Source organism: Cuculus canorus, chromosome 3 (genome assembly GCF_017976375.1).
Source record: "Cuculus canorus isolate bCucCan1 chromosome 3, bCucCan1.pri, whole genome shotgun sequence".
Lineage (NCBI taxonomy): Eukaryota > Metazoa > Chordata > Aves > Cuculiformes > Cuculidae > Cuculus > Cuculus canorus.
In genome coordinates, this window is record NC_071403.1 from 76,486,917 (window position 1) to 76,500,324 (window position 13,408).

At 52.3% G+C, this 13,408-nt stretch overlaps 2 protein-coding genes across 3 annotated transcripts; one reads left to right on the top strand and one right to left on the bottom strand.

The window, feature by feature from the left end:
• The first annotated feature begins 5,312 nt into the window (after window positions 1-5,312).
• SSTR4 (somatostatin receptor 4) lies at window positions 5,313-8,469 on the top strand. 2 transcript variants are annotated; one of them, XM_054062439.1, is made up of 3 exons: window positions 5,316-5,875; window positions 6,047-6,191; window positions 6,632-8,469. In XM_054062439.1, exon 3 carries the CDS (start codon window positions 6,680-6,682, stop codon window positions 7,919-7,921), a length of 1,242 nt encoding a protein of 413 aa, XP_053918414.1. In that variant the 5' UTR covers window positions 5,316-5,875; window positions 6,047-6,191; window positions 6,632-6,679; the 3' UTR covers window positions 7,922-8,469. The 2 variants fall into 2 exon arrangements, with proteins under 2 accessions (XP_053918413.1, XP_053918414.1); XM_054062438.1 differs by having other exon boundaries at window positions 5,313-5,875; window positions 6,047-8,469.
• Window positions 8,470-9,145: 676 nt separating this feature from the next.
• On the bottom strand, window positions 9,146-12,496 carry THBD (thrombomodulin). Its single transcript, XM_054062437.1, has one exon. It carries the CDS (start codon window positions 12,425-12,427, stop codon window positions 10,775-10,777), a length of 1,653 nt encoding a protein of 550 aa, XP_053918412.1. The 5' UTR covers window positions 12,428-12,496; the 3' UTR covers window positions 9,146-10,774.
• Window positions 12,497-13,408: the final 912 nt, after the last annotated feature.

Here is a 13,408-nt window from a genome sequence, read left to right on the forward strand (position 1 = left end):
CATTGTGGTCTGCAGCCTTCTCACAAGGGGAAGAAGAAGAGCAGGCACCGATCTCTTCTCTCTGGTGACCAATGATAGAACAGAACAGAATGAGGGAATGGCAGAGGGTGTGCTGGGGAGGTTTAGATTAGATATAAGGAAAAGGTTTTTCACCCAGAGGGAAGTGAAGCACAGGAACGGGTTCCCCAGGGAAGCAGTCACAGTGCCAAGCCTGACAGTATTGAACAAGCATTCGGATACCACCCTCAGACACATGGTGTGAATGTTGGGTTTGTCCTGTGCAGGGACAGGAGTTGGACTCAATGATCCTTGTGGGTCCCTTTCAACTCAGGACATTCTATGATTCTATGATTCTATTATTCTACCTTGTTAGAGGAGAATGTGTGCAGAAAAATTCAAACACAGACAGCAACCACAACGTTGAGGGATGGTTTTATTCATCTGGTTCCAGTAAACCCCTTACCACTCATGGATGTGTTGGAAGATATCTGAATCCTGCCTGATGCCAGGTGCATCCTATTCTCCTTGCTCGCTGGTACCCAGAGGTGCTCCGTATTGCACAGTAGACAGAGCTGGGCAACACAGGCATAGGGGTGTCTTTGGCCGTGGACAGCTGTGATAAGGGCGTGCCCAGCTGTCAGGTCATATTTTGGAGCACTTCTTTCCAGTATGAGCTCTTGCTTTTCATTTAGCTAATTGTGAGAGAGGGCTTTCTGGGAAAAATGTAACAATAATGCCATTTAAAATTTCAAACACGTGGGTGGGATTGATGCCTCTTCCCTAACTTCAAAGGGCAGTGATGATGCTCAGACTGTACAGACGCTGGTACTCCACAGACTTTGAAGTTGGGCAAGCACTTGGGCTTTTCTGATGCTGCTCTTTGCCTTGAGCTGCCAGTTCTTGTAAGACAGCCATGAAGCATCTCACATCTTCTCTGTGGGAGCCAGAGATTTTCAGGAGGAGCCCTGTGTTACTCTGTACCATTGCACAATCAGAAGCCCAGAGCCTGTATTAGAACTCCATTGGTTTCAACTCATTTTCTGTCAACTCTTTTTGAAAGCAGTAACTGAAGAAGACACATTTGCCCAGAAGGAAGGGTGGGATATGCAGTGTGACGGCTGCTCCCACACAAAACTGGAAGCAGCAAAATCCTGTAATATGATTTAACGCATTTTAAATATCTCTTCCTTCTGTGCTCGACTATTCTGCTCCAGTGGTAATGATATGATCTCATTATCTCATTTATTCATTTTTTTAACTCATAGAATCATAGAATGGTTTGGGTTGGAGGGGACCTTAAAGATCATCCAGTTCCAACCATCCTGCCATGGGCAGGGCCACCTCCCACTGCATCACATTGCTCAAAGTCTCATCCAGCCTGGCCTTGAACACTTCCAGGGGTGGGGCAGACACAACTTTTCTAGGCAACCTGTGCCAGTGCCTCCCCACCCTCACAGGAAAACATTTCTTCCTAATATCTAATCTCAATCTCCCCTCTTTCAGCTTAAAACCATTCCCCCTCATCCTATCCTTGCATTCCCTGATAAAGAGCCCCTCCCCAGCTTTCTTGTAGGCTGCTTAAGTACTGGAAGGCAGGTCAAATTGAAATTGTGAAATTTAAATTTAATTGAAAATTGAATTTTAATTTGAAAATTGAATTGATTTTTTAAAATTCATAATTTTCCTTCTGATCAGAAAGATGCACAAAGCGAAGTTGGACAGCTGTTCCCTGCCAGCCCCACTGGCAATCAATGCTGTCTGCTGTGATGATGTTATTGCATTTGGGTGCAACATGCCCTCAGAGGGCCATGTGCTCAGAGGCAACTGCCGCCCTCAAATATGTTGTGGGGTCTTCTGCTGAGCAGTCCTCTCAGGAGATCACTCTTATTTAATGAACTAATACAACTGTTAATTTCATAACGTGGCAATTAAAGTTGGACAAGCTGGATCAGACATTTGAGTCTGATTTCCTTCTCCTCCTTCCTAACTGCACAATATCCCAGCAGAGGTTTTGATATGCAGAAGTTTTTCCTTTCTGCATAGCTAAAACCAGAAGGGAATGTCTATGAAGGCTGCAAAGTAAATATGCTCAGGTTTTATATTCAAGCTTGAAAGGCTAAGAATGGAGAAAATGCACATTTGGCAGTGTCATTTTTATATTAATTCAGCTCTCACTGCAGGGATTGACCTATTTTTATCTCCGAAAGCAGCTCCTGGATGCTGACAAAGTGGTTGCACTTTGTAATGGCAAAGCAAACTCCAGATCTCAAGAATGTGCCTTCAGCCCCAGCTACCCACAGGGTCTACCCTGGCAGAGACGGCTGCAAAGCCGTCAGCATGTTTTTGCTTCTAATCAGATAAGAAACCAGATGTAAGTTGGTAATAGTGAGATAATCAGCCATGGGGACCATTAACTGAAGGAAATGGTATGTTCCTCATAATGAGAAATGTTTACATCAACATTGAGATATAGAAATTTGGCTAATTCGACACAGTCTCATGTACACATTCCTGCTGGATACATCCATATGCAGCTCGTCCAGAGCAGCATCCCTGGTGCGAGCTCCACCAGCCACACCATGGAGCCTGGCAAGGGCTGGAAACTTTCTTTGTACAACAGGGTATTATCTATTTTAAACTCTATTTTTGAGACATTTTCAAATTGGAGTACTTTACCTGTTCCATTTTGAAACTGCATCTATTTTTTAGGACAAGGTTTAAAAAAAAAAAAAAAAAGAAACAACGCAAAAAACAGTCTAAAAGGAAAAAAAGCACAGTCTGTTCTGCCCAGCACTATGTTTCATTGGATTTTCATTTTGATCAGAGGAGAATTTTGATCAGGGGCTGGAGAACAAGTCTTATGAGGAGCGGCTGAGAGAGCTGGGGTTGTTTAGCCTTGAGAAGAGGAGGCTGAGGGGAGACCTTATTACTCTCTACAACTACCTGAAAGGAGGTTGTGGAGAGGAGGGAGCTGGCCTCTTCTCCCAAGTGACAGGGGACAGGACTAGAGGGAATGGCCTGAAGCTCCGTCAGGGGAGGTTCAGGTTGGATATCAGAAAAACATTCTTCACAGTAAGAGTCATTGGGTACTGGAACAGGCTGCCCAGGGAGGTGGTCGAGTCGCCTTCCCTGGAGGTGTTTAAGGAACGGGTGGATGAAGTACTTAGGGACATGGTTTAGGGAGTGTTAGGAACGGTTGGACTCGATGATCCAATGGGTCCTTTCCAACCTTGTGATTCTGTGATTCTGTGAACAAGGCATTTTTGTTGGCTGTTTTGAACTCCTCTGGCTGTATTTCAAGGTGTATTTTTTTTGCTGTTGCTGCAAAAAAGAAAAAAAAAGCAACCACCAGCTGCCTTTTGCTGGAAGATTGGGCAGGGCAGGGCGGAGGCTTGGGTTTACAAATATTGAGCTGGCAGTGATTGCAGGTTGCTGTTAGAGGGAATGCTGCTGGTGCGAGCACATGCGTGCACGCAGCCCCAGTTACACGTCGTTCACATCAGGCAGGCCTGGAAAAGGGCATGCTCGCATACCGGGTTTACATGGCTGTAAGACAAGAGGGTGCAGAATCAGGTGGGTGGACACTTGGCATCCAAAAAAAAACATATTAATGTTCCAGCTTGTCCTATGTTTGCAATAAACTGGTGATGAAAGTCAGATTTCACCTGGCAAAGCCAATTTTTATTATTCCAGGCTGTGGATGTTGAGGTTGGGGGGTATGGTTTAACCAATTTAAATACCACTTGATGCTGTCTTGGGTGGGGAGTGACCCGAGTTTTATTTTAAATTAACCATCTGGAGAGCTTCACTTGCTGGAAGACAGGTTGATTTTGCTTCTTAGCAAATTCAGTTAAAAGAATTCGCTCACAGTGAAGAATCTCTCATCTCAAATCTCTCAGCAACATGAGGTTTGGAAGGCAAGAGGGAGAGTAAAGTTCGGTTAGCTTAGCACAGACAGCAGCACCAAGAGAGGGCTTAAAGACATTACTGCTGGTCATTCTTCCAGACATGGAGAGCACTTTGGCTTACAAAACTCATGTTCTGCAAGCACTAGGGGCAGGATCCCCTAGGAAGCCACCTCAAGCAGGAAAGCTGCTCCCAAGCTGCTGGAGTGGTGCTTCCCAGGGCACTGACTGCCCTGTGTCAGGGCACCCTTAGCCACCTACAAGGAGGCTGTTGTGGCACTAGTTACCACAAAGTGTTCCCCTGCAGCCAAAGCAGTTGCTATTCACCTCTGGTTCTCCCCACCCAAATCTTTTCCATGGAAGGACTAGTACCAACAGTACAATGTGGGCAGAAGTCCTGCTCTCTGTGAAGGAGTTTCCTCGTTTACGGTAAAAGAGCATTTAAAAGTTTCCTGTTCCTCCTGGGAGGTGGAGGGGGCCGATGTAATCTACAGGCAGTTTCATTGTTTTATTACACATTTTCCGGTTGCCGACTGCAACAGGAACCCCTGGAGCATGGTGCCTCTCCTGGGCCTCCGCGCCCAGCCTGGAAGCCACTGACGCTGGGAACATTTGTGTCATCTCAGTGGACCAGAGTGTCATTTTCTCCCCAGTAAAACACCCCATGGAGATGGGGGGAGCAGGATGTGGAGACTGGATGCTCCGCTCCCAGTGCCACGGTCCCTGCTCCAGGGATCAGCATTTCTGTGCTTCTCCACATCCACGATATTTAAGCTGGGATGTCATAGCCAAAACATCTTTGCCAGCTGCATAATTAACTATGGTCATATATTTAAGCACCAAGAGGAAAAATGCACCTGCTTTCCCATGCACATCCAGCCTGTTCTCAGTAATATAATATATGTTTATCTATATTCCCATCCGTGCAGTCAGAACCGCCCCCCTATAACTCCACATACAAATGAACTCATTCAGCCAGCTCACCTTCAGCTCATAGCTCCACCCTGACCTCCCAAAACCTCCATGACCCCGTGTCCTTCACCCAGCAGGATGTCTTGGGAGCATGTTATGTGGATAACTGTGAAAAAAGGTCCTTTGCTCCACCACTTGATGACCCTGAACAGGAGAGAGCGATGGAGTGTAGGATTAGGGTTGCGCCATCAGAAAGCCCCCAGCCCCCCCGACAACCATGAGTGATCCACTGTGACCCAGACCTGGGCTGTCACTGAGCTGAGCCCTGCCAGTGATTTCTCACACAAAGGTGTTATTGATCACTCTCCTAAAAAAAAAAACCAAACAATCAACCAAACAAAAAATCCCAACAAAACACAAAGCCCAAACACAACAGTTGCTTAAAAAAAACACAAATCAACAAAGGAAAAGATTAAATCTCTGCCCCTTTTTACTCATTGCACCATGAAATTCAGTGTAGGATTCGATTTTGGGTGAGACCTTTTGTGCATAACCAGTTTTGGGGCCAGGTTTGGACCTGTCCTCACCCTGCTGCCTCCTTGATTCCGTTTTTTTGGGAGAGACAGTGCTGCAGGATGCTTCTGTCCTGCCAACAAAGGAGAGCCGGGGGTCCCTGCTTGCATTCCCCCACCTCGCATCGGGCTGAAGGGGAAGGGCAGGGGGAAAGCAGGGATGCGCGGAAGGGATGCGGGGATGCGCGGGGGGGCGGGCTGCCGGCAGTCGCCAGGGCAACCTGCCGCCATCTCTCGCCTTGCCCGAGCGGGGACCATCCCGCCGCCCCTCGGAGGGACCCTCCGGTGTCAGGGGGGATGCGAAGGCGGGGTGCGAGGGGGCCCCGGTCCCTCCCGCCCCACCGCCGTGCCCGGATTGCAGCATCCCGCCCGCCGCAGCGCCGGGATCGGGCCGGGGAGGCTGGAGGGCTCAGCACCGCCGGAGGATGCTGCGTCCCCTCGCCACAGCCAGAGCAACGCCACGCATCTCGGAGGCAAGGAGGAAGGGTACGTCTGCTGCTTTGTTTTCAGTTGGAAAGCAGAGAGCTTAAACCAGCAACTCGCGTTATTTTTTTGTTTTTAACGGGAAAACTGATTTTCATGGCATAAATGATGGGGGTGAGGGAGAATAGCCTGTGTCCCCATCCGGCAAGCATGGTCTGTCTTTCACTTTAAAAGGTCCAGATCCTTCTGGTCATCTGATTCAGGTCAAGCAGGACTTTGCATTGCCAACAGCCCACAGATCACACCGGAGTGGCTCCCAGTTGCTGCTGCCCACCGGGAGGGAGGCAAGGGGCTTTTTCAGTCCCTGGAGGATTGAGAGGTAAAATATTTCCAGCTCGGTTTCTCCTTCTGTTTGCTTTCCCCTCAGCGGTTAATGAAACCATTGATATTTGTAGAGGTTGTTAAGGCAGATGGTGGACTTCATTCCCAGTCCATGCTACCAGTTTGTCACTGGCAGCTGAGGTGCCACCAGCAGCCAAAGTCTCCCTGTGCACGGTTAATGCATACACCGTGCCCAAACCCCCTAAAATCCCAAACAGCTGGGATGCCCTGGCCCGAAGACAGATGATACTGCCCTGAGGAGTGACGTGAAAGCATCTGGGCTGGGGGTGGGGTGGATGGATGGAGGTAGCAGGTGGGCCACAGCTAGAGCTGCCCAACGCACGTGGCCAAGAGGCATGGCAAGGGACTGTGCTTTGCCTCTGCTGTGTGCCACAGCTTTCATCTCTTTCTTTCTCTCTGCCCATGTCCTGCCTGCAGGCTGGCCCCTATCCCCAGCAGTGTCCCATTCATGGACCACCACCCAGCATGAGTGCTGGCGCTGAGCAGCTCCCAGCAGGGCCCCAGGCGGCTGGTGTGCCCCTCTGGACCGTATCCAGCTGGGCTGCCTCCGAGGTGCCTCCCAACACCAGTGCAGCTGCAGGGGAGGCTGGCCAGCAGCAGGGGCAGGCGGAGTGGGGCAGCAAGGCAGGAGAGATCGCAGGCATGGTGGTGATCCAGTGCATCTATGCCCTGGTATGTCTGCTGGGACTGCTGGGCAACTCCCTGGTGATCTTCGTCATCCTGCGCTATGCCAAGATGAAGACAGCCACCAACATCTATCTGCTTAACCTGGCCATCGCCGATGAACTCTTCATGCTCAGCATCCCCTTTGTGGCCACATCAGCTGCCCTGCACCACTGGCCCTTTGGCCGGGCCCTGTGCCGCACTGTGCTGGGCGTTGATGGACTCAACATGTTCACTAGCGTCTTCTGCTTGACTGTCCTCAGCTTGGACCGCTACATTGCAGTGGTGCACCCACTGCGGGCAGCCACCTACCGCCGTCCTCGGGTGGCCAAGATGGTCAATGGGGGCGTGTGGCTTCTCTCCTTACTGGTGGCCTCACCCATCCCCATCTTTGCCGGTACAGCAACCACCCGTGACGGCCAGTCAGTGGCCTGCAACCTCCTGTGGCCAAGCCCAGCCTGGTCAGCTGCGTTTGTGGTCTACACCACCTTGCTGGGCTTCTTGCTGCCAGTGTTGGCCATGGGGCTTTGCTACCTGCTGATTGTGGGCAAGATGCGGGCAGTGGCACAGAGGGTGGGCTGGCAGCAGCGTCGGCGCTCTGAAGGCAAGCTGACACGCCTGGTGCTGATGGTGGTCGCCATGTTCGTGGTCTGCTGGATGCCCTTCTACGTGGTGCAGCTGATCAACCTCCTGCTGCCTGGCCGTTTGGATGCCACAGTCAACAACGCCTCCCTCATCCTCAGCTACTCCAACAGCTGTGCCAACCCCATCCTTTATGGCTTCCTCTCTGAAAATTTCCGGCATTCTTTCCACGGTGTGATGCGCCGCTGCCTCGACACCAGCCTCTGCTGCTGCTACACCAGGGAGGGGGCTGCCGAGGAGGAGGAGGAGGAGGAAGAGCCCCTTGACTACTGTGCCACTCCCCGCGGGGATGACAAGGGCAAGGGCTGCATGTGCCCACCCTTGCCCTGCCAGCAGGAGCCCGTGCACCCTGAGCCCTGCTGCAAGCCTGGACCCCTCCTCTCAAAGACCACCACCTTCTAGGGTGCCCCATGCCTTGCCAAACCCCAGATAAGCATCTCCATCAGGCACGGGCAAAGGGGACTCCAGCCAGAGAGCGGGAAAAATGCCATGCCCTGTGCCGCCAGTCCTCACTTGTGCTGTGCCATTCGACAAAATAAAAAGCCATAAGACTGGCCCGTGATACAGTTAATTACGTCAATTGAGTGATTATTGCCATTACCTTTGGCACCAAGGAGCCTCTGCTGCCATCAGTGATGATGAGGATTTCAAAATGCATTAGTGAACAGTGACTGTGGCAACAGGGTGGGTGCTCCTCCAGAATAACAGAATATGAACTTCCCATTCCTTCCCAAAATATGCTCTGAAAGATGGAGAAACGACCTAAAGCCTATCAGCCCAGTTATGTCTATAACAGAGTGTGGGGGTAGGACTGGACTGGACTTCTACAGCAGCTCTACAGGGTGTTGAGAGCACAGGATCGGTTTGATGCCCTTATGTAAAAGGTAAAAGAAAAAAAAAAAAAAAGAGGGTTCTGAACCCTCTTATGTTCCTCTTATGTAAAAGGTAAAAAAAAAAAAAAAAAAAGAGGATTCTGAACACCAGAGATCAGAGCTTGAGACTACGCAAACTGAGCCTTGGCAGGTACCAGGGAGTCCCAACCCTTCCTTCAGCTAATGGGGAAAGGAAAAAACTTAGGTCCCACCAATAAACCTCACCCACACCCCTGAATTCCCAGGCAAAGGGATTTTAGCACACAGGGGACTAAAACTGTATTTTCCACAAGAATACCCAGAACCCAACCCTATTCTCTCTCTGCTACAGGTAAAACATCATCTCGTGGTACTTGAAGAATGTACCCACAGAAACTTCAACTGAGAAATAGCACTGGGGCTATACTGGCTTGGCCACACCGAGGTAGCATTAAATTAGCCATTTCCAGCTTATTTGGTTTTAACTTCATCCTTTTAATGTTATTTTTGTTCTCTACTATTTATGGCTCATTCCTGCTATTTTAATCACACTGGTGAAATAACTGGCAGGGTATGCTTGCAGCCTGATGCTCTGCTAAGAGCCCACAGCTGCTTTTTTTTCTGCTCCAGCAGGGTTTGTGACTTTGGAAGCTCTAGTTGCAAGGCAGGACAGTGCACAGTGGGGAAAAAAACAGTCATTTTAGTGAAGAGGAGAAAGAATGTTTCATTAGCAGCTTTCTATAAACCAGACTGTAAAAGCTTTATTGGTCTACACACAAAATCACCATGTGATTGTGCATTGCGTAGGGTATATTTCCAATAAATAAATAAGTATTTACAAATGTGCCGGGTGTATAAAACAGTGGGCTGAACCATTTACATTAGGAAAGCTACAGTTTATACAATGTCTTTATTTTCCTTGGAGGCTGCAATGTAGCTCTATTATAGCAGGAGGGGAAACGCCGCACGTAAGGGAAGATGTAGGGGGACACAACCCCCCTCTCCTTCCCCGAGTTCTGCAGCCCTTCTGCAGCATCCAGCCCTCCCAAGTTCTGACCCCAGGCTTGCAAAACTTCTGCGGGAAAGCTAAGCACTACTGCGGGTTGATATTTCATGGGCGTAAAGCTTTCAGCACCCGCTCCACCGCTTACCCAGTACTGGCACCAACAGATGCTGGATTTGCCTCCCCATGACTGCCAAAGCAGGACCCCCCAGCTCTGCCCAGCAGCACGCTGGCTTTGCCGAGCTGCCCCTTGTCTCCCCACCGAATGATGTAGCTGGAAAAAAAAAAAAGCATAAAATACTTTCCCAGATTTCCCACAGTCTGGGGCTGGAAAGTAAGCAACGGACAAGATCCTGCCCCCCAGGAAAGTTTTGTCATGGGCTTCAACATGGATTAGACTCAGTCCTGGACAAGATTAAAAGAAAACCAGGAAAAAAAAGCCTTTTGACAGGAGGGGCTGCTTAAGCGGGTTTGTAGAAAAAAGTCCAAACAGTTTAACCCAACAGTTACAGAAAGTCATGGAGGAAATTGAACAACAAATGCAAAGTTCCCCAGTGCTGCAAATGACCTTTCCTAACACAGAAAAAAATCGCCCTGGTTTTCTTGGTATCCCTATTTAACATCTGTGCCCCCTCAAAATCACCCCAAAATGGTAAGAGGGAATAGAAATCTGGCATTTTACCCACACACGGTGACTGGCAGGGTCCCCGCTGTCGCTCATGATTCAAGATAAAAAGTGCTCAGCTGCCAGAGGTGAGAGGCAAAAGATAGGAGTGGGAAAAACAAAAATTGAGATTTCTGACAAAAACGCGAAGGAGGGCAGAGAAGGGAGGCAAAGGGGGTCAAAGAAGCAAGGCAGAGTGCTAACCACAAGATCTTTGCTCCTTCTTCCATCACCCATCAATTTAAAAAACAACTAAACCAAACTCAGACAAAGGCAGGAAAATCCCAGCCCCTCATCGCCCCTGGATGAGGAGAGGGGGATTTGGGGCCAAGTGACCTTCCATGGTCCACGACGACTCATCCAGTTGTGGCAGGCATGTTCTTGTCCCATAGCTGATGTATATTTAAACAGTTCCAGGTGGAGACATCCCTCCTGTAACACACTCATGCTTTTTACTTGAAGACCTCACTACCCAGCTGCTGCCTTGGGGAAAGGAAAGCCAAACACTTGCCACTGTCTGGGAAGGGAGCAACAATGGAGTAGTGCTCCATGCCTTCTACTTTCCCCGCTCTCTGGTACGAGTTTACTAAGAGCTGACTGGAAAGCAGTGAGTATTTTTGGAAGGGAGGGTGATCATAGCTTTTCCCAAACTCTCTTTATCATCAAAAAATTGGCAGGGGGAAAGTAAATGCTATTCAGTGTCATCCACCTCCCTCTCTCTGTCCATCCCAGTTTCCCTACAGTTTCTGGCCAGAGGTGGTACACCTCGAGGCAACCGGCTGAAGTCCCATCTCCTTTTCGTGGGGGCCACTGCACTTGTAATCCATGGTCGTGGGGGGTCTGCAGCGCTTCTTTGCCAGGTGGTACCCCAGGGCCAGCAGGGCCAGGGCCGCAGAGAGGACACCCACAGCAATGCCCACCAGCATGCCAGGGTGAAGATGCTCCATCTTTGGTGGGGTCCGGCTGGGGATGGGTGTCTGGGGTCCAGGCCCGAAATCTCCTGAGAATGCTTCCTCCCCCTCCTCCTCCTCTGTTGTTTTGACACAGTGGTTCTTGTTGAGGAGCTGGTAGCCAGCGTGGCAGTGGCACTCGTAGCCACCAGGGTGGTTGGTGCAGTTCTGTTGGCAGAAGTTCATGCTGCACTCATCAAGGTCAATGCAGACAAAACCTTTGTCGGCATCCACATCCAGCAAGAAGCCCTCAGGGCACTCGCAGGTGTGATCGTCACACACGGCATCGCACTGGCTGCGGTTGCAGTGCAGCAGGCATCGAGTGGGATCCTGTGGGTCAATGGCATAGCCAGGCGAGCAGCCACAGCGGTACCCATCAGGCACATCCTCGCACTGCTGCATGCAGGGTGCCTCATAGCAGCGGGAAAAAGGCCGGCAGCGCCCCTCCACCATCTTGTAGCCATGGTGGCAGTGGCACTCGAAGCCACCCTCGGTGTTGACACAGACCTGTTCGCACAGACTCGGCACCACAGCGCAGTCATCGTCATCCTCACAGCTGCTGCCGTCAGCGGCCAGACGGTACCCCGAGTCACACATGCAGAGGAAGCTGGAGCCGGCAACCACGCAGTGATGCTGGCACGGCGCCCCAGCACAGGGCGAGCCGCAGGTGCGCCCGTCGGGTGCCAACACCTTGCTGTCGGGGCAGGAGCACCGCGGCCGTCCATCCTCTTCGCTGCACGCTCCCTCGCAGCCCCCGTTGGCCAAGCGGCAGGGCCAAGCCCCAGGGACGGCGTGGCCCCACCTCAGCACCCCGCTTTCCCCATCCTCCTCGCAGCGCAGCTCCAGGTCCATCTCCGGAATGACGGCGACGCTCCGAGGGGGCAAAGCCAGGAAATCCCCGCCGCGGGCACCGAAGGGGGTGGTGTAGGCGACGGGGATGCCCTCGGCGGGAGGCAGGCGAGGGCAGCTCCCCGCGTAGTTGTACTCGCAGAGGAAGCCGTCGGCGGGCTGCTCGCAGCGCCGCTCCTCCCAGCGCAGCTCCCGCGACACCGCCACGCAGCGCTCCCCGCACCGCCGCCCCGACGGCGCCCAGTTGGAGTAGTCGGTGCGGCGATCGCCCGTCACCCACTGGAAGCCTCGGAGCCTCTTGGCCGGCTCGGTGCAAGGGACGGGCAGGCTCAGCCCCAGCCAGAGCCGCCCGCTGCGGTTCTGCACCAGCAGCGCGATCGCGTCCTCGGCCACAGTGGAGCGCACCGTCATCAGGTGCCCGCCGCCCCGCTCGCACGCCTCGCTCGCCTCCGCGAACGGCAGCGCCGCCCAGAAGATGCCGAAGCAGTCGTGCTCCAAGCACTGAGCTCCCGAAGGAGCGAGGGGTTCCCCGCCAAGCCCCAGCCCCAGCCCGGCCAGCAGCAGCGGCAGCGGCAGCGGGAGCCGCCGCATGGCGGGCGGCGGAGGGGCCGACCGGCTCGGGAAATCTCTGGCATTCCGGCGTCCCCGGCGCCCGCCCCGCTTTATAAGCGCTCCGTTCCCTCCCCGCCGCAGGAAGGAAGCGCCTCCGGGGACGGGCGGCCGCCGCCAGGAGTGATTGCGGCGGGGGCGGCCCCGGGTAAATCCCGGCGGCGGGGGCAGCCGGCAGCCCCCTCCCTGCCCTGCCCTCCTCCTGCCGGCTCCTCCTCCGCCACATCCCACCCGTCTGGGGATGCTCAGCGGCAGCCCCGGGTACCCCGAAGGATGGGTAGAATCGTGGAATAGACTGAGTTGGGAGAGAACTTAAAGATCATCCAGTTCCAACCCCCCTGCCATGGACAGGGTCACCTCTCACTGCATCAGGTTGCTCAAAGCCCCAAACAACCCGGCCTTGAACACCTCCAGCAACGGGGCAGCCACGACTTTTCTGGACAACCTGTGCCAGTGCCTCACAACCCTCACAGTAAAAAATTTCTTCCTAAGAGCTCATCTAAATCTCCTCTCTTTCAGCTTAAAACCATTCCCCCTTATCCTATCCTCGCATTCCCTGATAAAGAGCCCCTTCCCAGCTTTCCCGGAGGCCCCTTTCAGTACTGGAAGGCTGATACAAAGGGTCCCCAGAGTCTTTTCTTCCCCAGGCTGAACAAGCCCAAGTGTCTCAGCCCGTCCTCATATGGCAGCCGCTCCAGCCCTTGGATCATCTTTGTGGCCTCGTCTAGACTCCTTCTAACAGATCCATGTCCTTCCTGTGCTGAGGACTCCAGAACTGAACACAGGACTCCAGGTGAGGTTTCATGAGAGTGGAATAGCAGAAGAGAATCCCCTCCCTCAACCTGCTGGTCACACTTTGGATGCAGCTCAGGGTATGGTTGGCTTTCTGGGCTGCAAATGCACATTGCTGGCCCATGTTGAGCTTCTCATCCACCAGCACCCCCAAATCCTTCTCTCCAGGGC